Here is a 27,281-nt window from a genome sequence, read left to right as displayed (position 1 = left end):
AGGAGAAGGTGACAGTGGTGGTGGTGGTGATCTGTTGACTGAAAGGGCCATCCAGTGGTGGGAAGCGGAACTGCAGCTCGCTTTTGCTAGCATTTAAATGCAAAATACAGTGTCTTAATACGACGATTCATTTGAATGAAACTGCCCTTAACAGTTGGCTCCGTTAGAACCCCCCCTAATGTAAAATTAAAAGGCTAAGCACCTGTAAAGGACACCGCAGACATCTTGTTTCATGCAGGTATCCTTACAAGTTCACATGTAACGCCACACTTGCTTTCTCAGAAACCAAAGAGCTCTCTGGCACACTCTGTTGGTAAAAGCAGCAAGGTCAGCCAGAGGTCAAAGTTTAGGTCAAGTCACTCGATAGTTTTTCAAAATATGATGCTAGGTTTGTTTAGTTTCTGAGGAAAATCTAACTGACAAATCAAACTGACAACGTTTGGCTTTGTTCAGATGTGCAGTGAGGCCCGTTTTTTATTAATTTAATTAACTTAATTAAGTATTTAAACATTATTGTTCAAATTTTATTTTCAAACTTAATATGCAAAGACCACAAATTACTCATAAATGAAGAGTTTAATTATTGTTGGACATGTTTACATAACAGTATTTCCATTACGTTATGAAATATTGTTTTACAGAGTACTTGTATTGGATTTCTTACAAGGGTGGAGTTTAACCACTGAAGTACTATTGACAGCCGCAGGGGGGCAGCAGAGATCGTGGTGACGTTACCTTCCGGGTGAAGGTGCGCGTGCCTGACGACCTCCTCATTAAGGTAAGAAAGCACAGGTAATAAAAGTATCTTTAAGATAAAATTAATGTATGAAGATCAATTATTTTGACAAATAATCATTAGAAATGGCCTCATTCGTCATTATAGCCACTTGACTTGATGACAAAACGCGCATGGCTAGTGGGAGGGTCCCATGCACACCGGCGCTACAGCACCAGGCTGCCTGAGCTCAGAGCGGATGGCCACATGACAGGAGCCGGGAGGCAGCGGTGGTGAGTGGGCCGACATGATCCACGGACACGCTCGGAGACCTCTTCTGCTCGCCTTCACCTGCGTGTTTCTCTCCGGAGCGTCGCCATGGTCACACGGACAGGAGGATGCCCTCTACGGGTGAGTTGACGCGGACACAGTTGACACTTTGTCAGCCTATCCGAGGTGGGTTTTTATGAACGCTTTTGGTTTGTTGACAGTGACAATGAGCAGTGTTCTGATAACATCTCCACCATCAAGTACTCCTGTGTCAAGTCCACTGGGGAGGTGACCACTTGTTACAGGTATGTCCATTCATACTGTTGTTATTTACACTAACTTATTGGTTATGTAACAACTATTGGGGTAACGTAGTGAATACTTGTGTGTTTATTGCAGTATTTAACTTGATACTTCACTCACTCCCGGAAGTCATCATTGAAAACGGGTCAATTTAAGTCAATTCAAATGAATCATCTGCTGAGTTTGCGCGTCTGCTAATTCACAGCAAACTAGTACTAGAAATAGTACCTGGCACTTTTGCCAATATTAAAAAAATGGCAATAGCTTGTATGTTGTGAAAAAAGTGGCATAAGTGCATTGAGGTACACTACCACTCAAAAGTTTGGGATCACTTGGAAATGTTTTTGGCCAGTTTGAGATATGGCGTTTTCTTGGCAGTCCTGCCATGAAGTCCAGCATCCTGAAGTCGCCGCTTCACTGTTGATACTGACCTTGGTGTTTGACGGGTACTATTTAGTACAGCTGCCAGGTGACGACCTGTGAGGCGTCTTTGTCTTAAACTACACACTCTCAGATATTTGTCTTCTTGCACAGTTGTGCATCGTTTTTCTGTCCTTGTTAGACCCAGTTTTTGCTGCTCTCTGAAGGGAGTAGTTAACAGCACGGTGAGAGATTTTAGTTTTAGTTTAGATTTTTAGATGGGTTTTCTAATAATCTATTAGTCTTATAAAATGATGAACTTGGATTAGCAGCCATACCAGGAGATTGATGCAGAGGACTGACAGTTGTTGATAGTAGGCCTCTATGCAAAAATGTACATCCTTCTTTGAAAATCATCTGATTAATTTTAATTGTTTGTGAAATGGAAAAAAAATTTGTGAAATGCATGAAAATGTTTTTCTTTGGAAAACAAAGAAATTTGCAAGTGATCCCAAACTTTTGAGCGGTAGTGTACATATGTATGTCATGATGAGAAACACGTACATTCCTTTTTAAATCTACTCTCCTGTGTTGTAGACATATTTCCTTTATGATCTTCTGTGACTTTTTTGTTTCTGCGAGACATTCAAGGACAGCGGTCACATACTGTTTGATCCTCAAATCTCCCAACACCCTCTTAACCTCATCATGGTGTTTTATGGCCGCAGGCACTGTTGTTTGTTTAAAGAGGAGACGACTTGTAGCCAAGAGCCATCTCACGTTCATCATGTTCATCTCACGTGCATCTCAGCTTAGTACTCAAAATTTCACAATGTGTGTCATTGCATCGGCTCATTTGCATACAGTCTTCCGTATAATACAATATCTGTGACTTCTGTTGTGTACCTTTAAGAAGCAGTGCTTGGGAAGTCACGTGTGTGACGTCGGCTGGCTGGAGCTGACTGGTTAGCAGTGTAGAGCGTGGCCGACAGCAGCTCCTGTGAATGTTAACTGCTTGTTAATAAAGCCATTGAAGTGTATCATAAGTCTCGCATTAACCATTTAACAGCACCATTATAGCGAGTGTAACACGTGTAAAGATGACTATAGGGGTGTTATTCCAAACCTTTAAAAGGCTACATTGGTTCCATAAAGGAGGTGTTATACTTTGGAAATGGCAGCAATGGTCTGAAATTGACATCAGATCATGTTTTCACTGCTGTTCGCCCTGTTTTTCAGTATTTTTTATCTGGCCATAGCTTCAAATCACGAGTCTGTGCATCATGCCCCTCGGAGTACCCTCTCTGGTACTCTTTTCCAAGTACTGCTTTCAGGAGAACCGCCCATTTGTGTAATCCTGCTATCTGACAGGGATTAAAAAAAGAGATAACTGTTATGTTTTCAAGGATGCAGCAGCGCAAAAAGGTCATCACAGGACCACGAGCCACTCTCTGTAATCCTTTGGAGCTGATTTACATATAAAAAACCAAACAATTCTACATCCATCTTCTAATTTATGCTAGTGTATATCTTATTGTGACAGAGTACACTGCATTGTGTTGTATTAGTGTTTTCTCTGGCTCTTAGGCAGAATGTTTGGCTGCCAAAAGGATGTGGAGGGCTGAGCTATATAGGCCTTTGCTCCGCAAATGCTTCTAATTGGAATATAAACGCTTTACTAGTGCAAACGGTGTGAGCGTTGTGTTCCAATCTGGCCCTGACGTGGGTGCTAAGCGGTCACGGCAGTGGTGTTACGTTGCCACACATTGAGGAAATTAAACCTTAGTTAGCTTTTGTTCACATAAGGTGTTTTTTTAGAAAAGGATTGCTTGTAGTTTTTGCTTTCAAATATGAGTTTCATCTGCTGAAAATCTCTGGACTATTTTCGTAGCAAAGCAAATGTTTAAAAAAGGTCGTGTACTCGATGATATAATGATAGATTTCATCAGCCCGCACGCTCAGATTGTTGTTCAGCATTGAAGTCTCCAAGACGAAGGCCAGATTCTCCATGCTAACCAACAATGGCGGTGAAAAAATGACATTTATAATCTTTGTTTATAACTCCTCTTCGGTGGGGGTACTGTGTGAAAAGGATGATTGGGCTGATTTATTGTGTGTGCAATGTTGGCTTTCGCCTCATCCTGTTAAGACTTCCCCATAAAAGACTCTTTCCACTCCGCAGCTGTAACAGTTACACATAATTAATATGTGGCATGTGCCGTCGTTGCAGTCTTATTTTTATAAATAATTCTGCTGTTAAGGAGTTTTTTTTTTGTCCACTCCTTAGTTAGGAAACTCAAGATGGCTTTCTTTGGAACCATAGCAATTATTTTGACAGGACTTGCGCTATTTTTGTGCTGAACACAGGTCACAGTTTTATTTGGAAAATGTTAAAATTTCGTGTGTCAGTAAGAGTAATTTTATGACATTTTTTTATGACAGAAAAAAAATGACGGGCGGGAGAAACTGCAATGCATCATTTTAAGTAGAACAAGTACAGTAGACCCCCTTGTGTTGAGGTCATATCATTTGTAATTCTCATTTGATATGAGAAATATGTATGAAGACAAAAAGAATTCAGTTGAGTCCACATGTTAGTTGTTTTTGTCAGTAGATTATTTAGATTTATAATCAATGTTAACTCATGTTATACACTCAGGACAGTTAAGAATTTGAACATTTCCTTAAAAATTGCCCATACGGTTAGTAAAGGCTTTATTAACCATAGAATGGATGGCTTCTTGTTTGCCCAAACAGCGGCTTTCAAGGCTCCGCCATGAACAGCGACCGTTTTAAAGCTTTTATCTTTAAATGGGAGCAAAGATGTGGGCGAGATGATAGATTTTGTTTTGTGGTTATAAATGGGCTCTATGAACTCATCTGACTGTTAGAATGAAGTAATCCATCATTAAAAAGTCATTGCACGATAGCTAGCTTTTAGGGCTGCATGGCGGTCGAGTGGTTAGCGTGCAGACCTCACAGCTAGGAGACCCGAGTTCAATCCCACCCTCGGCCATCTCTGTGTGGAGTTTGCATGTTCTCCCTGTGCATGCGTGGGTTTTCTCCGGGTACTCCGGTTTCCTCCCACATTCCAAAAACATGCTAGGTTAATTGGCGACAACAAATTGTCCATAGGTATGAATGTGAGTGTGAATGGTTGTTTGTCTATATGTGCCTTGTGATTGGCTGGCCACCAGTCCAGGGTGTACCCCGCCTCTCACCCAAAGACAGCTGGGATAGGCTCCAACACCCCCGCAACCCTCTTGAGGATAAGCAGTCGAAAATGAATGAAAATGATGCATCAAGGTCGCACAGTTGCAATGTAAAAGTCCTGAAGATTATACACATCGTAGACTTCTGCTGCCTCGTGGAAAATAAACGTACTCTTTCAAGACTCACATTTGGAAATATTGCCTAAATATTTGTAATGACAACAGAATGAGTTATTGTGGTTAACCATTTGAAAAACACTTTTATATATATAACTCAGGAAAAGATGATGGAGGGTGTCCAAGTTGTTTCTCAACACCTCTTTGAGTTTACCAGAATGGGCTCGAGCAGATGGAGAAGGAGCGATCATGCCAATCTGAGATGCCTGAAAACCATTTACACGACCTGGCAAGCCTCCTCGGCATTGTAATGCAGCATGCCAAGGAAGAGTGAAACAACACCGTACAACCATTGAGATACAATACATCCTATCTATCAAGTCAAAGGTCATGTGCCCAAATGGAGAGAGACATCATATGTGTCATGGCAAGGAAGTAAACACGTTTTCCATCCTACATGTGAATATCTATCCGTACAACACACACACAAAGAGTCTGGAAAAAGGAAAATTTTAAAGATCTGAAGGAGGCACAGGAGGAGGAGGAGGAGGTCAAGTGCTGAAGCTGGGCTTCAAACATACAGAGCTAATGATTAATTGAGATCATGCCGATTAATCAGTAATAAAAACACAGTAAATTGTCGGTGGTAGTTTTTGGACGTGATGGAGTGGGAGTGCTGTGATGGATTAGCAGCTTGGAAGTAGAAGTAGCTCACATACACTGTAAATGAAACTCTATAAAGTGTGATGTAGGACGTTTTTTAGCTCCATCATTTTCATTATATTGGTGTATGTTTGATTCCAGCAAATTCTGAGGTGAATTCAGAAAACAGAGAAAGCACTCATGCTGACTGTGACACATCTGTGTTTCATTCTGTTGGTCATTAGTATACTATGTCAAGTATTTTATTTTGTAAGTGTATGTACTGCAATTACTCTTAGTATAGGAAAATGTTCCTCCGATGAACAGCCTTTTTTCTCATATACTGCTAATCTTGCAATGTGCTGATTTTTTTTCCATAAGAATATGAATGTAGTCATGTATTGTATATTCTCATAGCATTAAGAATTGGTTTTATTAGACTAAAACCCAACATTATTGTTGTAATAGTACAACTTTTTTGTATCAAAATACTTCCATCCATCCTTTTTCTTTGCCGCTTATCCTCATAAAGGTCACGGGGGTATGCTGGAGCCTATCCCAGCAGACTTTGGGCGAGCAGTACCATCCAATTGCAGGGCCCATATAGACAACAACCATTCACACTCACCTTCATACCTACCGTGTGGATGATTTAGACTCGCCATTTAACCTAACATGCATGTTTTTGGAATGTGGGAGGAGCTAGAGAAAACCTACAAACTCCACACAGAGAATCGAATCCAGGTCCTCCAGATCTCCTGACTGTGCGACCTTGAGTAAGACCCTCAAACTATGCACAACGATGAGCGAATTCAAGAAACAATACAAGCAGTTGATGTTTGCTGAATACAAGGATGAAGAGTCTTGAACCAGTCATGATGTGCTATATATATCACTATATTGACACTTACTATGGTACACATTATGTCATTGTATGGTCATATCACCTCGTACTTCGGTACGTGACAAAAAAAAAACGTAAACTATATTAGGAAAGCAGGAAGTAAACAAATGAACAGTTACTGATTGTAAAAGTACCAGATGGAGGGGTAGGATTTAATAAGCTTTGCTTCTTCCTACTCCTTTTGGACATGTGGAACTGTGAACTGATTATGTGATGCATTCAATTGTAATCTGATGCATGTTCAAATGAAATTAAACCATTACCATTACATGCTACCCACTAACCATACTAAACACTCGTCCACCGAGTGGTTGGTATAATAGTGCCGTTAAAGGAAACTTCTGTTTTTAACTTTGACAGCCCGACTGAATAAATGAACACTTTATTCCCATACCATTACAACAATTTGCTTGTAATACTGCAGCTATTCTCAATACATGTTTTCCTTGAAAATACATGGATACATATAAAAAACAAAAGAATAGGAAGGTACGCCATCATTCATGCACCATCATTGCCATTTGAGTTACGAATATTAATAGTGTCAGCCTTTGCGCTACATTTTAAATAATATTGTTTTAGAAGAGCAGCAACAAGGATGTGGGTCTGATTGATTAGCTGTGAGTGGGAGGGAGAGGAGGGCTTGATTTGCATTCTTCCTGCTGGGGGTGGGTGGTCATATTGTTATAAAATATGCGCACACACTCACATTATTTTGTTTCTCTCAGCATGGGGAAGAAGTATTTGTCAACAAATTAAACAAGGCGTCAATGAGTCTTATTAGATGGAAGATAAAACCGGTAGAAATGCTTGGAGCTCCTGAACTGGTGGTATGACACAGAGGAGTGCAAGCCATCAGTAAAACAGGGAGGACGTGTTAGTGTTAAGGAGCATTCCTTAGTGACGGATGTGGAGCTCAAGCAACCGCAAACATGGACCTTGTTGGTTTGGTGAATTTGATCTCCTTTGACAATAGCTGTTCATCCTGATGATCACTTCTATTGCTATGCTTTCATACTGCACGGTAGTCATTCAAATGTGCAGTATAGCCTAACCCGGAGGTCCTAACATGGGTTCGAAACTCTCTTTTGCAGTCATTTTACGTGTTATTCTTGTTTCAGTCACACTGATTTTGTCACAGGTATAGGATAATAATATGTAAATGATTCCCAACCCTAGTCTATGTCAAAGTATAGAATTACTGCATAAGGACGCTAATCTGAAGTGGAGGTTGCAGTTGAATAAGAACCGACTGGAAGATTTTGCTTCACATTTTGCAAACAACTCTGTATGATTCCCTGCTAAGTAAAGAGACGCAGCACTGCAAGCTGCCTTGTCCTTGGAACCTTTCTAACTGAAAAAAAACTTTAGTCAAACTGCATTCGTGTGCCGATGCGACAAAAGACGCTCCAACTAACTGTAAGCGTTTTGTGTGGAGTTCTTATTCTGCGCGCCGCCGCGAGTCACGCACGGTTGCAGCTGACTGCAGATTGATTGCGGCGACCCTGTAGTGTTGTTCCAAACTCTGGGAAGTGCATTTTGAGCGTTTTTATTATTTTCCAGGCCTTCCAGTCGTTGGCCAGTCGCAGGAGAGAACGTGAACATAAAAAAAAAGGGTTGAAATTGATACATAACTTTGAGTTTTGTTTGAAATGAATGCCCTTGTGACACTATTCATAGACCATGAACCCCAACCTACCAATAGGTTATATTAATGTAGCATGCTATTTAACCAATGAAGCGATGCTATTTGTCTGGGCACACATAAATGCACCTTAAACAACGCAACAGAGAGCCTTTTATTGGGCAGATTGCATTCAAGAGGACATTTGTCTTATTAAATAAAGCCTTACTTTGACTTATAATGTGAGGTTTTGTCCCTGGAATTCCTCTAGACGGGTCATTCCCAAGTTTATGTTGGCAACCTCAAGACATTGGAGGTTAGTTTTATTTGGTTGCTGATTGTCAGGGTAAATTACCATACATAAATTTAGCCAATCTTTTTCATATCTTATCCTGTTTAGGCTAGTGGGCTGGAGGCTATCCCAGCTGGTTGTCGGTCAGTCATATTCTGAATGGACGATATAGCACGGATTGTCAAAGATACTACTACAATACCACTGGCTCTGTTGATTTTTTTATGGCATTATATGATACAGTTCTTCAGGTTAGACACACATTTCTAATTTCTCATTTGGAAGTTTAAGATTTGCCGGTTTCGTTCAGTTGGGTAAATTGTCAAGGATTCTGGGATGGTTTCCTGGAAGAACATTGGTCATTTCTTGGTGTGTTTGACGATAAGAGCGTTTAATGCTATTATGTTTCTTCTTCATTAATTATAGCGCCTCCTAGTGACTTTGGATGATGTCCTACACCGGATATTTGTGATGTATAAAGTCCAAATTGAGGTTAGTTAGTTGTCAGCACTGTTTTTCAACACCTTTTCCAACTGTCACAGATTATTTCGCTACGACAGAGCAAGAACCTTGGTGATTACAGATGATATCTGACACCATGTTTTCTTTTTAATGGGGTCAGATAATTTGGTCATTCTTTGAAATTAAATTATACTGGATGCAGTTTCTCAATGTTCAGGGATTATTTTGCTATATGCAAGAAGACACATACACACGTGGATGGAGTAAAAGGACGTAGTGTATTTTTTTTTTAACTATCAAGGAATATGTATCCAAGCCAAAGCAAGAAGTGTAGTGATTTTGATTGATATCCAATCAAAGATATCTGAGGTAGCTGAGGTCAAAGGTCATTTATGTTGCTATTCGGAGTCCCGCCAGTTTCCAGTGACTTCCAGGTTTTGATTTGTATTATTCCCAATTGTTCGGCTTCGTCTTTGAAACACTTTAAAACACATGAAACCTTTGAGCTGCTGAGTTGTTGTTGGAGCTCTCCGTTTGCGAAATGTGTCTGTGGTCCTCTCAAGTACTTTGGCCTCACGTTGCTCCAGCTGCCTCCCAACAGAAAGATATCATCTCGTGGAAAAACACCATTCTTCAACATTGTTTTACCTTTTTCTTTTTGGCATCTCCGAGGTAGTGTGCAATCTCATTCGTAATTCCCGGGAATAATGAGGACATGGTTGAGGGAGCGCTAACACGTCAGAGGAATGTTAGAACAGAGAAAAAGGCTGATGCGTGGTCGTTTCAGATGAAAGTGACCTCTCCGTGTGTCTTTTTTCATTCTGGTGGTGCTCCAGACATTCTTAAGATCGACTCGGATTACTATGGATTTTTTATGTGTTCCTATAAACCCTCAGGTGTGCTTTTGCTGAACTTTATCTCATCTTTTTTACCCGCCTCTGACAGGTAGGAGGTTTACATCCAAATGACAAGATGTGAACCCCCCCCCAACGCAGGTCCATACTGAGTTCATGTGTTTACATTTTGATGGAGTGAGCCTAGAACTACACAGACTTTATATGGTGAAAGTCTTGATTTAAGATGCCATGGCAAGGGTATGGGCTGTTAGACATGGAGATGAATGTACTGATGATGGAAGTCGACTTTCAGGGTTGGTGTCTAAGTCCAAGCAAGAAGGTCGAAGATGATTATAGTCCCCTGATTGCTGCTTCCAGAGGTCCTCTATTATGCACAATGGACTTTTTAATGATGTTCTAACAGGTTAGGTTTCCTTGGTGCTGGACCCGGATGAGAGTGTGTGTTTTCGAGGATGCCTGCATCTGATGGATGGCAGCGCCAGTAAACCTCACTCCCTGACGCCTGACGGAGCAGCGCTGACTCCTCAGGCTTTTAGCTCACCGGCAAGCATTGCTCAACTCTCACCTGTGGACTCGGTCGGATCCTGGGGAGTGGACTAGTCAGGTTTAACTCACCTAGCATGATGTGGCTGTTTAAATGGGACTGTTACTTCACATAGCTAGTCTTGCTAACATCTGTCTCCTCCTGTGCCAGATCTTCATATTACGTTGTTGTACGTGATATATGGCTTCTATTACTTTTGACAAGTACAGAGTTACATCAGAGGTGTAAAAGAGCTGCGCTTTTTGGAGACACATACTCCATTTTGGTAACTCCTTTTGAAGAGTTTAAAAACAGTATAAAATGAGCCCTTTAGCTAAATCAGTACATTTTCTTGTTTATATGATGGCACGGTCCTCATCAGTCTTTCGCCTACGTTCCACTTGAAGATAAACTTTCGACACATCACTGCTGGAGTATTACCTCAGCCGTTTGTATTTATTTTGGATATTAAAAAGATTAATTTGCAGCAACTGATTGTTTTACGATGCAAAGGAACAGGAGGGAGAAGTGGATACAGTACCGGTGAACTTGTAGTCGTAGACACTTGGAGAAGACATACATAGATGAGTAGTGCTTGAATACCCTTGTGTGGGCTTCGACGTAAATATCACCCTCTGTAAAACAGGAGTGAGCCTTAGAGGTTTATTGTTTATGTTCGTTAGAATGGAAATTAACCTAGCATGCATGCATACTTTGGAATGTGGGAGGAAGCCAGAGTACCCGGAGACACCGTACCACTGGGCAGCCATGCACTCCAGTTATGAATATTTATTGATTAGATGTTTAGTCTGACACTAATACAAAAAAAAATCCACATTTCAGCCGCCAACGGCAATGTTTAGAGCAGGGGTCTCAAACTCAATTTACTTGGGGGGCCACTGGAGCTAGGGTCTGGGAGAGACTGGGCCGCATCAGGTTTTCAAAAAAAAAAAAAAAAAACGCATTTATTAAAAACAGAAAAATGAATAAACTTTGCTTTGGTTCTGATTTTCTACAAGAAGAGCTCTGCTAAAACATTCCACTGTTCTCAAATATCTTACTTTTTATTTTTCTACACAAAATAAGATGAAAAATAAATAAACAAATCAAGAATAAAGAAAATCAATCAATCAGTAATAAATAAATAAATATAATAACAATAATAAAACGGCAAATAATAAAAACTTAAGAAACCACATATAGTTGGTGGGTAGACAAATTATTTTTTTCAGATTATAATTAACAACTCATTATTAGAGCCCTGTAGACATGACAAAACACGATTTTAGTCACATTTATTCTCTTTTTATTTACAACATATTGCGCAACTGCAGGGCCTTGAGACACATGCTAACTCGCAAACTAGAGAGCTAGCGACCTAAACGGTAGCCTTCAAGTTATTTCCTTTAAACTTAAATAGCCAAAAACTTACCACTTCCACACGGATAGGGAGGATAACTATTAACAGTTATTTAACCTTTAACATGAACATTAATCAAACGTAATAACTTTTTCTGGGTACATGATACCATACAGCATCCATATCAAACTTGCGCGGGCCGCACTAACATTAAACTTTCATATCAAGGCGGAGACCCCTGGTTTAGAGTGTCTAATTTAAAAATGGCAGCCACTGTATTTGTCGAAATTATTCAATTATGGGCTGATTGATTGTGTATTTTCTGTCACACAACCACATACACACACATGCTGTGAGCAGGCTGGTGTGTCGCCAACAGACATGTTAGGCAAATAAAGCTTCTAGTGAGAATTCATTTATTGCTATAATAAGAACGAGGAAGGTTCCTCAGTAGGCTCGGCTATTGCTTAAATGTTACTCGATACCTGTGTAACATTGGTGCATTTGAAACGATGCCAGTGCTTAAACGGTGTCTTACAATAAATTTGGTCCAACAACAATGTTTTTTTATTTTTACGGAATTTTGTGATATATTCTTTGGCATCTACAGGACATCAGCTTGCTGCAGCTTGTCACTCTCCATTTTGGATTGCGTTATGAACATGCATTATTGTGATAGGGTGTCTATCCTCGGCTAAATTGATATGGTTTTACTGCATATTGCTTCCACCATGCATTCCTAGTCCAGTGTAGTCTAGTTTTTACCTGGATGCCTGATAGATTGTCGATCCCAGATAAGGCGTAGTTTGTTTTGGGTGTCTTTATTGCTTTAGGCTGCCGACTTGCCTCTCCGTCAGACACGTGTTGTTTTAACCTTAACGCGGGTCACATCATGACCTCCCATCCAGCTCCCCCAAGTCCGACTGAACTCATGTTAACGTGTCAAAAAGGGAGAGGAATTCCAGAAGAAATCATTTCAAATCAAATCATTTACATTGGAGGAAAAGATCATCTTGTCAAGTTGTTTTGGATGTTTCTTAATCCTGCCTGAACCACAAAGTATAATGTTGCCATGCTCCGAATGTATGAGCATTTCCCTCACTGGTAATTCAATAAATGATGCAGTTGAGGGAAAGTGAAAAGGAATAAGGATCTAGTTTCCTGGCCTCTCTGTCTTGATAGTGGGGGTGTTTGTTTTTACCATCCTCTTTTAGTTATTTTCCTTCGCCGCTTGTTTGCAGCCAGCGCCTTCCGTGGTCATGGGGCTTTATCGTCACATGAACCGTCGGGTCATGCAGGAAGTCGTCCTTGTGTCAACTCCTTCCCAGATTCAGCACAATCTAGAACATGCAAACTCCACACAGAGACTCCAACCCGCATCTCTCCGATCCTCTGACTGTGTGGCCGACATGTCTCATCACTGTAAAATGTTATGTTGGAAAATTAATTTGACATAGTTCCTGATTTGGAAATAATCTCAGAAATGTTGAAGGCTGGTTAACAATTTTTGTTATAATATGTTATAAGCAGGGGCTGTACGGCCTCACAGCTAGGAGACCCGAGTTCAATCCCACCCTCGGCCATCTCTGTGTGCATGTTCTCCCTGTGCATGCGTGGGTTTCCTCCCACATTCCAAAAACATGCTAGGTTAATTGGCGACTCCAAATTGTCCATAGGTATGAATGTGAGTGTGAATGGTTGTTTGTCTATATGTGCCCTGTGATTGGCTCGCCACTAGTCCAGGGTGTACCCTGCCTCTCGCCCGAAGACAGCTGGGATAGGCTCCAGCACCCTCCGCGACCCAGTAATCAGTAATCAGTAGGGTATTCTCTTTAAAAACACAACATTTCCACCATTAAAACAGAGAGTTTCAATAACAAGGTCTTGCAGCAGACTTGCATTACAACACACAAGGCAGTGGCCTCATGAGCGGCCCCCTGTGGTGTATTACTCTTTTGCAGCAGGAGTTTTACGTTCATGTGGCCTCAAGCGTGCTGACAAAAGTCGTCATTGTGTCTGGCGAATATTTCACGTAGAGTCGGCCAGTGCCCGGTCCACCCTTGAAGTCTGCATAATGGGACCGAGCAGTCTCGCCTGGTGGAGAGGAGCATTTGCATCATGTTCCCACAACGCACAAGCAGTTTTCAGCTCACAACTTTTTAAGAAAACACCCATTAAAAATACATTGTTGCATCGCTGAGCTAAAATAACGTCCTTAAGTCATTGTGGTTTGCACCCTGAAGAGGATGATTTACAGTTTTTCATCTCGTGGCTTCCTGAATACAAGGAAAACCCAGTTGAAGTAGTTTTGGTAAGGATAACCTCCAGGCGGATAGGTCAAGATACATACATAAACAAGAGCACAGACCTCCACCAAGGCCTGTCAGGCTCAAAATCAGTGTTGAACATCATGAATGTAATAGTTATATAAAATAATTATGCATAAACTATTATAAATTCCTAGATTTATTTAGAATTAAAAATAATTTTTTTTAACAATCCCACATTTAGGAGTCTAGTTTGGAATTGTTGGGGGTTTTTTCCCTCCCCTCTCCTAGTGTTGTCCCCCTTCTTTCCCCCTTCATCGCTCAATCATCCCGTCCTGTCACCCCTTGTCTCACTGCATAGTATGTTCTATATGTATGGATGGATGATTGTACTATTTTGCTTGTACTTCTGTATAAGTGACAAGAATAAAGGGCTACCACACACACATAATGTCAACATAATAGTGTTTATTTAAATAAAATAATAAAACAAATAACAACAAAATACTTATATTTATTTCAACAAGCAGTGAAAAGATAGAAATATATAAATATGTTGCATTGGATTTTTAAACATAAGAAATACCATTTGCTGAACATCATCTCAATTAGATCTGTTTTTTTATTTTGCCGTTAAGCTTTTAAATTAGATACCATTTGAAATGAATCTTTTTAAAGTTTTTTTTATTTGAGTTGTTCATTTTTTAAATCTAATTATTTATAATTTAATGCTTGAACACACAAACGCCTTAAGACGTGAATAAGTGAATGACATCAATCAAGCTTGAATGCTGCCCCCACTGGATCAACTCCCCTGATAAAAGCTGCAAAGAATGACAGGGTCATCTGAAGTATATTCTATTGCTGCAATGACTTCATTGGGTAATTCCATTTTTTATTTTTTTTAATCATTTCCCGTTTGAAAGCAACACCTGGAAGTACTTTGCTGAGCCTAAGCCAGGGACGAATAATAATCATAACAGTTTGGATCATAATGGAGCATTGTGAGGGAACGGGTCCAAGAGAGTGGGAAGGTGAGGTGTCTGACCTGCAGACAGCCGCCCTGCATGTTTGGGTGCAGGTATTTTATTCATCGTGCATGTCGAGAATAATGCAGCTGAAACAGAAATATTATATACAGTGTCACATTCCCTCTCACACGGGCTTCCGTTTCATGTTTTTCAGAAAGCAGTGCTGCCGGGGATTCAGGTTTGTGCTGGGCCAGTGTATTCCTGAAGGTAAATTATTCATTATTATGTGTCGTTTGTGCAGCATTGTCAAAGTTATGTTGCGTAATAGGGTTAGGGTTTGTTTATTACATTACATACAGTTTTTTTTTACCTGAAGAGGTAAGAGATAGTGATGAAAAACAGAGATTCAAACCCTCAAACTTCAGCTAATGTTTTTCTACTCAAAGATTATGACGTGTGTGCTGGCGCCCCCTGTGAGCAGCAGTGTACTGATCACTTCGGCCGTGTGGTGTGCACCTGCTACCCGGGCTACCGCTACCACCGCGAGCGCCACAGGAAGCGTGAGAAGCCTTACTGTCTGGGTGAGCCATTTCCAGCATCTCATCAGCCAATGACACGACACCTTATGGAGATGTTGTGTTATTTCACCTGCTTTGCTTGGTTGTCATTGTTGCTGCAAGACATTGACGAATGTGCCGACGCCAACACGACGGCTTGCGCTCAAATCTGCATCAACACGGTGGGGAGCTTCAGGTGCCAGTGTGAGACGGGCTACTTCCTGGAGGGAGATGGGCGGACATGCACCAAGGGAGAGAGAGGTCAGTAGCTTCTTTTAACCAGGGAATAATGTACAGTAAGCAGCTTATTTTTTTTAATGTTAATTAATAAATCATGCTGTTAGCATAAAAATGGCTAAACGAACTAAAATAGGCATTCAGAATACACATCAAAGATGTTGTGATGATATAGAGCTGGGTTCTCAAACACGCGGCCCGCGGGCCAATTGTGGCCCACAGGACACTAGTTTGAGGCCCCCACCTTGATATGAAAGTTTAATGTTAGTGCGGCCCGCGCAAGTTTGATATGGATGCTGTATGGTATCATGTACCCAGAAAAAATTATTACGTTTGATTAATGTTCATGTTAAAGGTTAAATAACTTAATAGTTATCCTCCCTATCCGTGTGGAAGTGGTAAGTTTTTGGCTATTTAAGTTTAAAGGAAATAACTTGAAGGCTACCGTTTAGGTCGCTAGCTCTCTAGTTTGCGAGTTAGCATGTGTCTCAAGACCCTGCAGTTGCGCAATATGTTGTAAATATAAAGAGTATAAATGTGACTATAGTCGTGTTTTGTCATGTCGACAGGGCTCGAATAATGCTTTGTTAATTTTAATCTGCAAAAAATAATTTGTCTACCCACCAACTATATGTGGTTTCTTAAGTTTTTATTATTTGTCGTTTTATTATTATTATTATATTTATTTATTACTGATTGATTTTCTTTATTCTTGATTTGTTTATTTATTTTTCATCTTATTTTGTGCAGAAAAATAAAAATTAAGATATTTGAGAACAGTGGAATGTTTTATCAGAGCTTTTATTGTAGAAAATCGGAACCAAAGCACTGAAAAAGTTTGTATATTTTTCTGTTTTTAATAAATGCGTTTTTTTTTTCTTGAAAACCTGATGCGGCCCAGCCTTGCCCAGACCCTATCTCCAGTGGCCCCCAAATAAATTGAGTTTGATACCCCTGATATAGAGTATTCTAAACTGGTCACTAGGTGTCAGTAATGTTACTGTTTAGTCATGTTTAGTGAGACACACAAGCACCAGACTTGATCACCTGAACGGCTTTTATTTTGATTTGAATTATCCCACAACAGGTACCACACGGGCTACGGTACTGTTTTGGAATGTAACCAGTTTTGACTGGTTACTTGTTAACTGAATAATGATGTTCATTTTGTAATATAACCACTACTGTGTCTTAGATTCCACTGCCCCCATACGACTGTGTGTGTGTGTGTGTGTGTGTGTGTGAGGTTCTAATACAAACAGTGACACCTGGTAGTCATTACACACTATGTATGTCGGAACAGTTTTGCCTCCCGAGTGTGACTTGTGACCCCTTCCACTGCCGGGTCCTTCTTTGGTTTGCCTGATGCTCTTGAGGAAAACATCACAAAGGATTTGGACAATTAATAATAATAAGGAAAAATAGTGTCTATTCCATCACCGATGAGGCTGTACATTTGCTACTTCCTCCCAAGAGCGTCTCGTCGATTAGCAAAAACAAAATAAGTGGCGGCCTGAGGAAGCTGCGGCACACACAGGACAATCATATGAGTCCAGATACTAAATATATACATGTAGTCCGAGCTGGAAACAAAACCCACCTTTGTACTGTACTCCTAACATCCATTTCCACTTCAGGTTCAAGCAGAGAAATAAATGTTAATGACATCTGGGATGTGAGTTTGGGCTGCAAACGTTTCTCTGCACTCTGGTCCCTCAAAGGGCCACAGATGACTGGCGGCGAGGTGTGACGTAGCACGTCCCCGCGTGTCAGCAACACGGCGCCATGCACCCGTCTGCTTCCATACTTCCAAATTAAACACTGATCCATGTTTGCATCGGAATGTGTGTCACCAAGACGGAGATGTATACACCTATTTTACAGTACTTTCATTTTCATACTCTCAGTGCTCATTTAGGGATTGGAAGTTTAATTCCATCTGTATTATTCAGCATTTGTTTTTGTATATTTACTAAGAGGCCTCTGTTTTGTTCTATTTGTTTATCAAGATTTGTATGAATGCAAGGCTGCACGGTGGGCCAGTGGTTAGCGCGCAGACCTCACAGCTAGGAGACCCGAGTTCAATCCCACCCTCGGCCATCTCTGTGTCCTCCGGTTTCCTCCCACATTCCAAAAACATGCTAGGTTAATTGGCGACTCCAAATTGTCTATAGGTATGAATGTGAGTGTGAATGGTTGTTTGTCTATACGTATGTGCCCTGTGATTGGCTGGCTACCAGTCCAGCACCCCCTCATAGAAAATGAATGTATGAATGCATTTTTTAAATAATATATATTTGTTTGCTATTTTTCCCACATAATGATATATATGTTCAGGTCAATGTTACAATGCACATTCCCTTTTGAGTTCAAGAAAATCATATTAGAACCTGATTGTGGTAGGATACATTGTGGTCATCCACTATCATGTATTTTGTTCCCTTTTGCTCCAGAAGATATTTTGATTGTGAATGAATCTCATTTTTTTACCATAAATTCATCTTATTGCTTGCCAACCATCCTCTAAAATAAACATTTATCTAACTGACTTGCAGCGCTGCATCTCTTGGACCAATCCGACGTCGTGATGAACGCGGGAACCTGCTCGGCCACGTGTGACGACTTCCAGCAGATCAAGACGATCGTGCTGCAGCTTAAAGAGAAGGTACGCTTGTAACAGAAGCGTTATCCTGCAGCATTCCTGCATACTCAGACATCCTCTGCGTGGAGATCTGCAGAAACCATCTGCTCCTCCATCACACCTTTATTTTCCACACAGTCCATACCTGACAGCGGGAGGCACATTTTCACAGCCCCCTGGAGACACATTACACTGCTTTATTTCCCCATTATGAAAAAAATCAAAACACCGGTACATATTTCCATCACTGGAGCCGCTTCATGTCTTTTCAAAAGTGCGAATTGGACAGCAAATTAGCGGAAAAGTCAGCTGCGGGGTTATGTTTCCCTGTTTCCCTCGCAGTTGTCGGAATCCGGATCTGCCACGAGTGGCACTCGGCACCTTGTCCTGGATCACATGATTAATTGCTTCCAGTCCTGTGGTCCACCAACCTTTGCTGCGGGGCTGTATACTGTACATGCTCACTAGTCATAATAGTCATGATACACCTACTTCACACATCTCCTGATATGTGTAGAATATTATTGTTAATACTGATAAATATATTGACCAGTATCCTCTTTATAGGTTCTAATTTGGTTCCAATACTGATGCAAGCAGTTGGCTAAGTGCAAGGAGAATACATCAGGGAGGCAAACATAAATTAAAAAATGAGTTCCTAGAAAAAACAGCCAGGGCCGAGCAGAAAACCTCAGAAAATATGTTCCAAGAAGATCTAGAAAGCTTTCTGTGCTGGTTATTGATCCCAAAAATGAGAATAAGAGGTCCCCTTTAACTGTGAAAACTATAATTCACTAACTTCCCACTAGGTAGAGCAACTACACTCTGGTTGCATGTATGGTGGTCATCTCCAACCGGGCATCAATGGTTATCTGATCAAGGCCATGATGTCTGCATGTGTACCTAATGGAGCGACCGTGGGGAAACTGCTGTAAGAAAACTTTTTAATGCATTCATGCCCCCCGCCCCCCCCCCGCCTGCCAGGTTCAAGTGTTCATGTCAAGGTCAGAGTCGTAGTTGAGCGTGATGCTGACAGCACACCTCGCCTCAAACGCTAATTTGAATCCCTGTGGAATCGAACTCGACATTACATAGCGAGATCAGAGATATATTTTTTTTTCCGAAGGATGCTGCTTAGCATGCAGAGCGCTTCTAAGACTCCATCACGCCCACGGTTGCCCTCGTTGCCATCGTTATAGTTCACCTCCTGCTTTCATATTTGACTGCAAAAAAGGCTCAAAGGAATAAGACATTAGAAATATTCATTTCTGGGTTATTTCTACTTTTTTTTTTCTCAAGATGCTGTCAAGCAGTGGTGATGTTCTTGAGCAGAGGATCAATGATAAAATTCCAGGCTCCCCAGTGTTTTTGACAGGACCCCCCGGCCTCCCTGGTCCTCCAGGTAAGCTCCAGTTTGTGACCATTAAACTCAAACCGTAATAATAGACGGTATTCCTGAAGAAACCTTAACAAAAGCCAGACAATAACTGATATATACCAGGATTATTATCTTTTTGTCTGATTTTTTTAATGACAATGTAGAGAAATAAGTATTTTTTCCTGAATTTTTATGAATAAAAAAACCCGAAAAACTTATACATCATTCCATACGGGTCTTATTACCATACTGACCAGAATATAAGACGCCATTTTTCCCCTAGGCCTTCTTATATTTGAGGTCTAGACACATGCACACCAATAGGTGGCACCAAAACAACTTCTCCCTAAGAGAAGTGGCACTTTTCTTCCAGTCACTCACACACACCAGTGACCTAGAGAGATGCAGCCATGACATGATAAATCTGACTTCAAGGTCGGACAAGATATTAAGTGGTTAGAGTGGTCTTGTCTTGGGGTCGGTATGGTCGATTAAGATTGGAGGGATGCCTCATTCTGTGGCCCTAAAGGGCCTTTTGAATGATTTGGAGTGGTTACAAATGCTAGCAAAAAAAGCTGTATGTAGAATAAATCAATAAAAGAGTGAATATTGCATCACTAGTATCATGTTTCAGACCGTAATTCAGCATTTGCATGAAAGAACTTGTCCTACGGTGCATCCATTGACGTGACTTACAGGTAACTGCTTGGTCGACTTTAACACGCATCTGCATTGTCTTAGGCACCCCAGGACCAGAGGGACCGCCGGGTCTTAAAGGACTGCCGGGGCCCCCGGGCCTGTCTGGACCAAGGGGCCTGATGGGTCCCACGGGCCCCACACCAGACTTGTCCCACATCAAACGAGGCCCCCGTGGACCTGTGGTCAGTTGATATGTACTTTCTATTCACCACGTTGATAGATGCTAGATGCGTTAAAACAGCATGATGACTCAAGTGGTGGAACTGTTTGGGGTTCATTTATAGCTAAATGTTCAAGGGTTAATCCATTGACAACTTGAGTGGTTTTCTTTGGCCCGGGTTGTATGTTCAACACGCGGCTTCCTCCGTGCGTGTGAGCGCCAACCTTTCATGTTGATGAGTGGGATGTAAACCAAGAATGTGCAAGATGCGGTTCCCGGTTGCCATATTGATGAATGACACTATCAACACCTGCAATCAGACCGGCAAGCAGCGTTGTTGTGCCAAAACCACGAAGGCCCGCGAGTCACAGTCAGGGGTTTAATTACTTAGTGTAGGTCCGACCGTGGTTTGTCTTCTACAACCTCTTAATCCTCATTAGAGGCTCTGATCAACGGGTCACACGTGTTGATCAGAAATACTGGCCGGAGTCCACACACACTTCCTCTTACTTGCTAAATGCTTTTTAAAGGATTATTAGCTCGGGAGCGCAAGTTCACTCTAAAGGAGGCTTTTTTTCAGAGATGGTTTTCTAAGGAACGACATTTGTTCTTATGGAAAGTTAAGTTAAAGACGGGCTTGATGGAAATATTTCAAATATTAACATTTTCTCCCGGTTGTTTGTCTATATGTGCCCTGTGATTGGCTGGCGACCAGTCCAGGGTGTACCCTGCCTCTCGTCCGAAGACAGCTGGGATAGGCTCCAGCACCCCCGCGACCCTTGTGAGGATAAGCGGTAGAAAATGAATGAATGAATGAACACTTTCTCCCAATTCAGGGAAATTGAGCCAAATTTCTCAACTTCCAACATCCCAATAAGGGAAAAGATAAGAAAGGGAACTGAGCCAACAGTCCAAGAAGGGAAATTTGTTGTAAATGTCCAAATAAGAAAACACTCAAATGTCATACTCGGGGGGCGTTTAGTCATTTGGGGGCCCAAGGCAAACCCCCACATCCTCTTTTTTTTTTTAAATTTTTTAATTTTCTCTTCAACTTTGAACCCTGCAGCTTATATATGAGCTCTCTGTTGATTGCTTAGTAGCCACCACGTAATAAACGTAATTGATATGGACGATATGTTGATCAAATTCTACATCAGCCGCAAAATAGAAATATATTTCATTGTCATGGAAACAAGCCGTCAGTATTAAAATCCCACATAACATCTTTGATAAACACAATTATAAAATGTAAGCTTGAGCAAATATGAGCTGTTGTCTTTATTCAACAGGGGCCTCCCGGAGCACCGGGAAAAGACGGACGCAAGGTGAGGTCTGATTACATGTGGAAATGAATGTTCAACTGGTAGTTGACATAGCAGAGGTCAGAGTCAGAAGATGTGACGCTACATGGGCGGAGATTAGCCGCCAGTCACTACATGTTTCCAATCCAAGTTGCTAAATCCGATTTAGAGATTGCAAAAATCACCGTTGAAGGAATCTGTGAGATTTTTCAAGTGCAGACACGTTTCTTCCCCCGAGAAAGCCAGCCAAAGAAGCTCCAGCAAACACCCGACGCAGGTACATGTGCCCTGCGGTCTTTCCTGCAAGCCCACTGTTTGTGTGGATAGATCGGAGAGTGATGCTAATCTGTCTGTCCCAGTAACAAATCCAAACCATCTGCCAAAACACTCACAGCCCCCGACCTGACCCTCTGCAAGCCCACCGAACCACCGCATCGGTCGGGCGGACCAGCGCTACCGTAGATCAACAGTAATTCCTCACGATGGAGCTAACACGGAGTTTATGTTTAATATGTAAACATACACTCCGCAGACTCGTCAGTAGGTACACCTACATAGTCCAGTGGTTCTCAATTTGTTTCTGGCATGCCCACTCTTGGGACTTGGGAACAGATACCCCCCCACCCCCTACCCCCAAACCTATCATATTTATTTATCTATCTGTACAAACCTCTGTATGAGTCGCTGGCACCTGCATCATTCAAGACAATAACTTAGCTGCTAACCTTGAAGAAATGTAAGTATAGTATACAGTACTGTATAGTATAATAGCCCCTGCCCTCCAAACCGCCACTGACACCCCCACCCACATGCACACATTCCACTGTCATAGTCCAATAACACGGATTGTGTAAAAATGGCTTTACTAAAGATCTAATTCATTTGTATCATTTTACCTTTTTACCTGCCAGGGCGACCGAGGGGCTCCCGGGCTTGCTGGACCTCCAGTAAGTCAATTTCATATACAGTATCACAAAATACATTGGAGGACAGGCAGCAGGAAGCATCATACGTACCTTTGTCGTTTGTAGTAGTTAGGAGCGAGTGTTGTACCTGTTTTCTCCTCAATGTGACTTTGTGCTTGCCAGTGGCGTCATTAGGCCTATTTTATGGGGGCTTCAGACCCCCTAAAATTTTCTTAATCCCCCTAAATACATTTTTTTATATATTTTAATAATATTTTTTTTATTAATTTTATTCTTTTTTTTCTTTTTTTTTTACCAAATAAATCTCTGACAATTTTCATATAATAGGGCAAAAGCAGGCTAATAAGCAAGCTAATAAGCAGGCTAATACTAGCCTACTACTACTAGTAGTATTAGTAGTAATAATCAGAAGAAGAATAATGATGATAGTAATTAACTAATTAATAATATAATAATGATTATTTTATAATTGATCACTGTCCACTGGACAGAATGGTTCCAGAGCTTGAGCAGCGGTTTTGCAGTGTAGATTGTGTGTACTTGTGTACATTTAATGGTGGCCTAAAACAATTGAGTATTTCTGTCCAAAATTGGGAAAGTTCTTGTTCCTTATTTGGTTTTGGTATTTTTTTTTGAATGTCTACTACATTCATTCACATCCTGTGCATCTCCAGGGGGCTAAGCCCCCCTGTCCTCAGAGCCTAGTGCTTGCAAGGAACCTGGTGCTTGCAAGGTTACGACTTTTTATTGTAATAGTAAGATTACTATAATACTACCACTTTTTACTCTTTTTCTCTCTATACTCTTGATTATTCTCTTGGGGTGTCACAAGACACAATACATGAGTGATTTTGTTCGATCTTAATAAGGAATTATTATAAAAATGGGTCTGAAAGGCCTGAAAATGTCTGACTTATTTGTTGTCAACCTCCAGGGCCCCCCAGGCTCCTTCGACTTCCTGCTCCTGCTCATGGCCGACATCCGCAACGACATAGCCGATCTGCAGAGCAAAGTGTACGGCCGGGCCCCCCTCCACCCGGGGGAGGAGCCTCCTGGCGGCTGGAGGGATAGCCAGGGCCTGGGCTCGGGTGAGGACTACAAAGAACCGGTGCCGCCGCACGCCAAGAGAAACCGGAAGAGGAAACCAACACGAAGAGACTGGAACGACTAAGGGGAATCCATTTTGAAAGAATGAATGTGAGATGTAAATATCAACTTATTATTATTATTTAACAATTTTTAACAGCCATTCCATCACAGATGTTTATTTTTCTATAATATGCATATTTTTTAACAAAACTATTTTGCAGACATCCACTTTAAAACACATTAAAACAAAAACATTCCTGACAAAAACATTCCTTATTTTATCAATATCATTTGCACTCTAACACAACATGTGGGCCTACTCAGAATATGCAAGAGGTGTTGTGATGCTCCATTGCCATGGCAGCAACATAACAACAAGAGGAAGATAAACTAAACGGCAAATTGTTATTACTGACGTGGTCACGCTCATCCATACTCGGCCGAGGCCTGAAGGCTTGTTGACATACTTTGGCGCACGGGTCGTGATGTCATAAATCTTGAGGTAATAACACACGTGTTAATGGTTTATGCACTTAAATGTCTTAACGGGAACACATCAGCACAAATGATAACAACATGACTCATATGCTGATAGTGTTGTTCACCATTAGGACACGCTATATTGCGAAATGCTAAATACTCTACGACAAGGAATCCTACTTGGGACTGTTTAATTGGTGTCCAATGTAGTGATTTTAAAGTAAAATTCCTGGAAATATAGTCAGTAGACCTTCAATGTTTTGCTGCTGCTTTTTCTTATTTCTTCATATTGTTTATCGGCAGTTAGCAAGCAGCTTTTGCTAGCTACGAGACGAAGGCGATTGATTGACAATGGTCTACAGCCAATCAGGACGCAGAACACAGTGGGTTGGTTCTCTTAGCCAATAAGGACTGCCGTGGCTCTAATTGTCTGAATATTGTCTCCTAATGTGCTTGTACAGGCAAGTAAACTCACCGAGGGGCGGAGCTGCACCTACAATAGTTGTTTGACTGTTGGCCACTAGAGGGAGACATTTATAGAGTATACTGAACGTGGGGGAAACCTTTGGCCATACAGTATATACAGTATACGTATAACTATTAGTATATGTTTCCTGACTTGACTAAATCTTTACTTTACTGTTCATACACTATTCCCCATCTAACAGAAGGAAGGCTTGGCCTCTCAAGTGCATAAATTTGGGCTTCCAGCTGAGGTTTCAGCCTGGCAGCTTGTTTTTAAGTCATAAAACTTGTTGTTGTTTGACCTTCTTCGTTGACCTCGCTCACTCCGTGTCTTTGCCTGGACCGAAAAAGTTATAATCTCGGGAGCCGTACCAATATGACTTCATTTTTGTTTTCTCGAATAACACAAGAAGGCGCTGTAAAAAGTGCAAAGTGGTCCCTGGGTGTCGTTCATCAGCTCTGACTTTATCCACTGGAGTAGAAAAACACTGCTGTAGTGGTCATGCTGACGGACTATTTAGGTAAACTTTGTGCAGTGCAAGCTTTAAAATCACAGTCTGTTAACAATTTGTACATATATTTCAAGTATGGAAATAATCTGTTCCAGTGTCAAACATCCTAAAAAAAAATAGATTTTTAGACATATACTGTAGTTGTAAGTGTAAAAAGAAGTTAACACTTATTTTCAGGTTAAAGGCCACGCTAACACACCAGAATAAGGTTTTAAATGTACATTTACTTACATCACTTTAGAATTATGAACTACTTTTTCCACTACTTTACTGCATACAGTCGCCGGTGCGTGACGTCATGCTGAAAGTACGCAGTAGCCCTTTAAGACCACTAGAGGGCAGTGACTACGCACTGCCGATTACTATGCCAGCACTCACACTGTTAAAGTCCATCCATTTATTTTCTATGCCGCTTATCCTCACTCGGGTAGCCGGTACTGTTAACTGTTATATTGTTTATCACCTTTATATGGAATTAAAACAAAATTTAAATCAAGAAAATGTAATAATTAGTTCAACTATTCAATCAAAGGTGAGCATTATTATCTTCACAAAGGCAAGAGTGTGCTGTATTTTCAATATTTGCATTGCCGTGTGTCAAAATTCCAAAGTTCGTCAGTTAAAAATCAACACACGGGGTCAAGAACATTCATTCTTGAGGGAAATGTTTGTGTATTTTCTCATACAAAAGACTTAAATCAATGAAGCACTTTATTACATACAGTACACACAGTACATACAGGTGGCGTTACACTAATATCCAGTTATTTATTTGATACTTGTATTATTCACAGTGGTGGGTATCATTAATAACTGGCGGGAGGAGCAATCACATGAAACATGTTTAATTTACACGCCTGTGCGCTTTGGCTTTAGTGGACTATTTCAAGTTGAAATCAGTACTTTTCTAGCTGTTAGCAAACAACGCAAACCGACCACCAAACTGAAGCGATAACAATACCTCCCGGCCGCTGTATAAACATGATGTCACCGTTTACGCCTTGTGCGTTTATCTCCTAATGAGCCCATTTTCTGAGCATGCGTTTGATTAAAAAGACGCCCCCCCCTTAACAAGCTTAGATCATCATTAGAGGGAAAGTTGGCGCTATATTTCCTTGCAAATCTCTTGTGGAAGTAATTAATTGTCGTCCAACGGAGGGTAGGCCTTAAAAGATTGCAAATATTTGCAGAAGTGGCCCCTCGGTCCTAATTATATCTCCCAGCCCCCCCCCCCCCCCTTTTTTTCTCTCTGATATTTGGAACGAGCCCTTAAAAAGATGCACCCCCTAAATGGGAATGAGAAAATTAGTGTTAAACAATTCATTAATTAATGCATTAGTGTGGGCGGCAAATTAACCGCCCCAAAAATTCTTCATTCAGGGAAGATTATAATGGAGGGGTGGGGGGGTGAGGATGAAAAAAATACATTGTTGCCCCCCGACGTAATTACAAGACAGTGCAAATGCGCTTCTAATGAGGTGAAAGGCACCCCCTTAACATCCATTCCTGAGTCCGTCCCCCCGCCCCCCCTTCCGTGAAAAGGGCCGAAGTTTAAGGAAGTATTGACAACAATGATGAGAGATGGGCTGCAAACAGGTAAAGAGGATTGAATGGCTCTCTTTCTGGGACTCCTGGGGGGCCGGCCTTCCCAGCACAACAACACTTGGCCCCTGAGAAGAGGGGCCCCCGCGCACACTGAAAAGGACCCACGTTGTGAATGGTCGACAAGTTTTGTAACAGTGATTGCAAACACACACACACACACTCATTGAGTTATCTTTACTCAGCCTTTGTGTGGTCTAATTGGAGCTGATGAGGCCCTAATTGGTAGCTTTTTTACAAGGCCCGCCACTTAAAGCAATGGCAAGCTGTGGGAGGCTGCATGAGCGGAGTTAATGAGAGGCTTTGCAACAAAAAAAAAAGCTTTAAAATGCGCCTGTTTTACCCCATGGAAGAA

The 27,281-nt window shown here is 41.2% G+C and overlaps 1 protein-coding gene across 1 annotated transcript; it reads left to right on the top strand.

The window, feature by feature from the left end:
- Positions 1 to 660: 660 nt before the first annotated feature.
- On the top strand, positions 661 to 25,316 carry ccbe1 (collagen and calcium binding EGF domains 1). Its single transcript, XM_058061961.2, has 12 exons — positions 661 to 778; positions 884 to 1,126; positions 1,207 to 1,290; positions 15,094 to 15,146; positions 15,326 to 15,460; positions 15,560 to 15,697; positions 18,229 to 18,338; positions 19,614 to 19,716; positions 20,434 to 20,573; positions 21,841 to 21,876; positions 22,764 to 22,799; positions 23,713 to 25,316. Exons 2-12 carry the CDS (start codon positions 1,023 to 1,025, stop codon positions 23,947 to 23,949), a joined length of 1,176 nt encoding a protein of 391 aa, XP_057917944.2. The 5' UTR covers positions 661 to 778; positions 884 to 1,022; the 3' UTR covers positions 23,950 to 25,316.
- The last annotated feature ends 1,965 nt before the right edge of the window (positions 25,317 to 27,281 follow it).

Source organism: Doryrhamphus excisus, linkage group LG10, assembly GCF_037039965.1.
Source record: "Doryrhamphus excisus strain RoL-2023G ecotype Guam linkage group LG10, RoL_Dexc_Guam_v1.1, whole genome shotgun sequence".
Classification (NCBI taxonomy): Eukaryota; Metazoa; Chordata; class Actinopteri; order Syngnathiformes; family Syngnathidae; genus Doryrhamphus; species Doryrhamphus excisus.
This window is presented reverse-complemented; position numbering and strand designations above follow the sequence as displayed.

Bases quoted from the DNA above. Each gene is read 5' to 3' on its own strand.
- ccbe1 (XM_058061961.2), top strand. From the start codon at position 1,023: ATGATCCACGGACACGCTCGGAGACCTCTTCTGCTCGCCTTCACCTGC. The intron at 19,717-20,433 runs GTAAGCTCCAGT...GCATTGTCTTAG, and splicing joins CGGCCTCCCTGGTCCTCCAG to GCACCCCAGGACCAGAGGGA. The intron at 22,800-23,712 runs GTAAGTCAATTT...GTCAACCTCCAG, and splicing joins CCGGGCTTGCTGGACCTCCA to GGCCCCCCAGGCTCCTTCGA.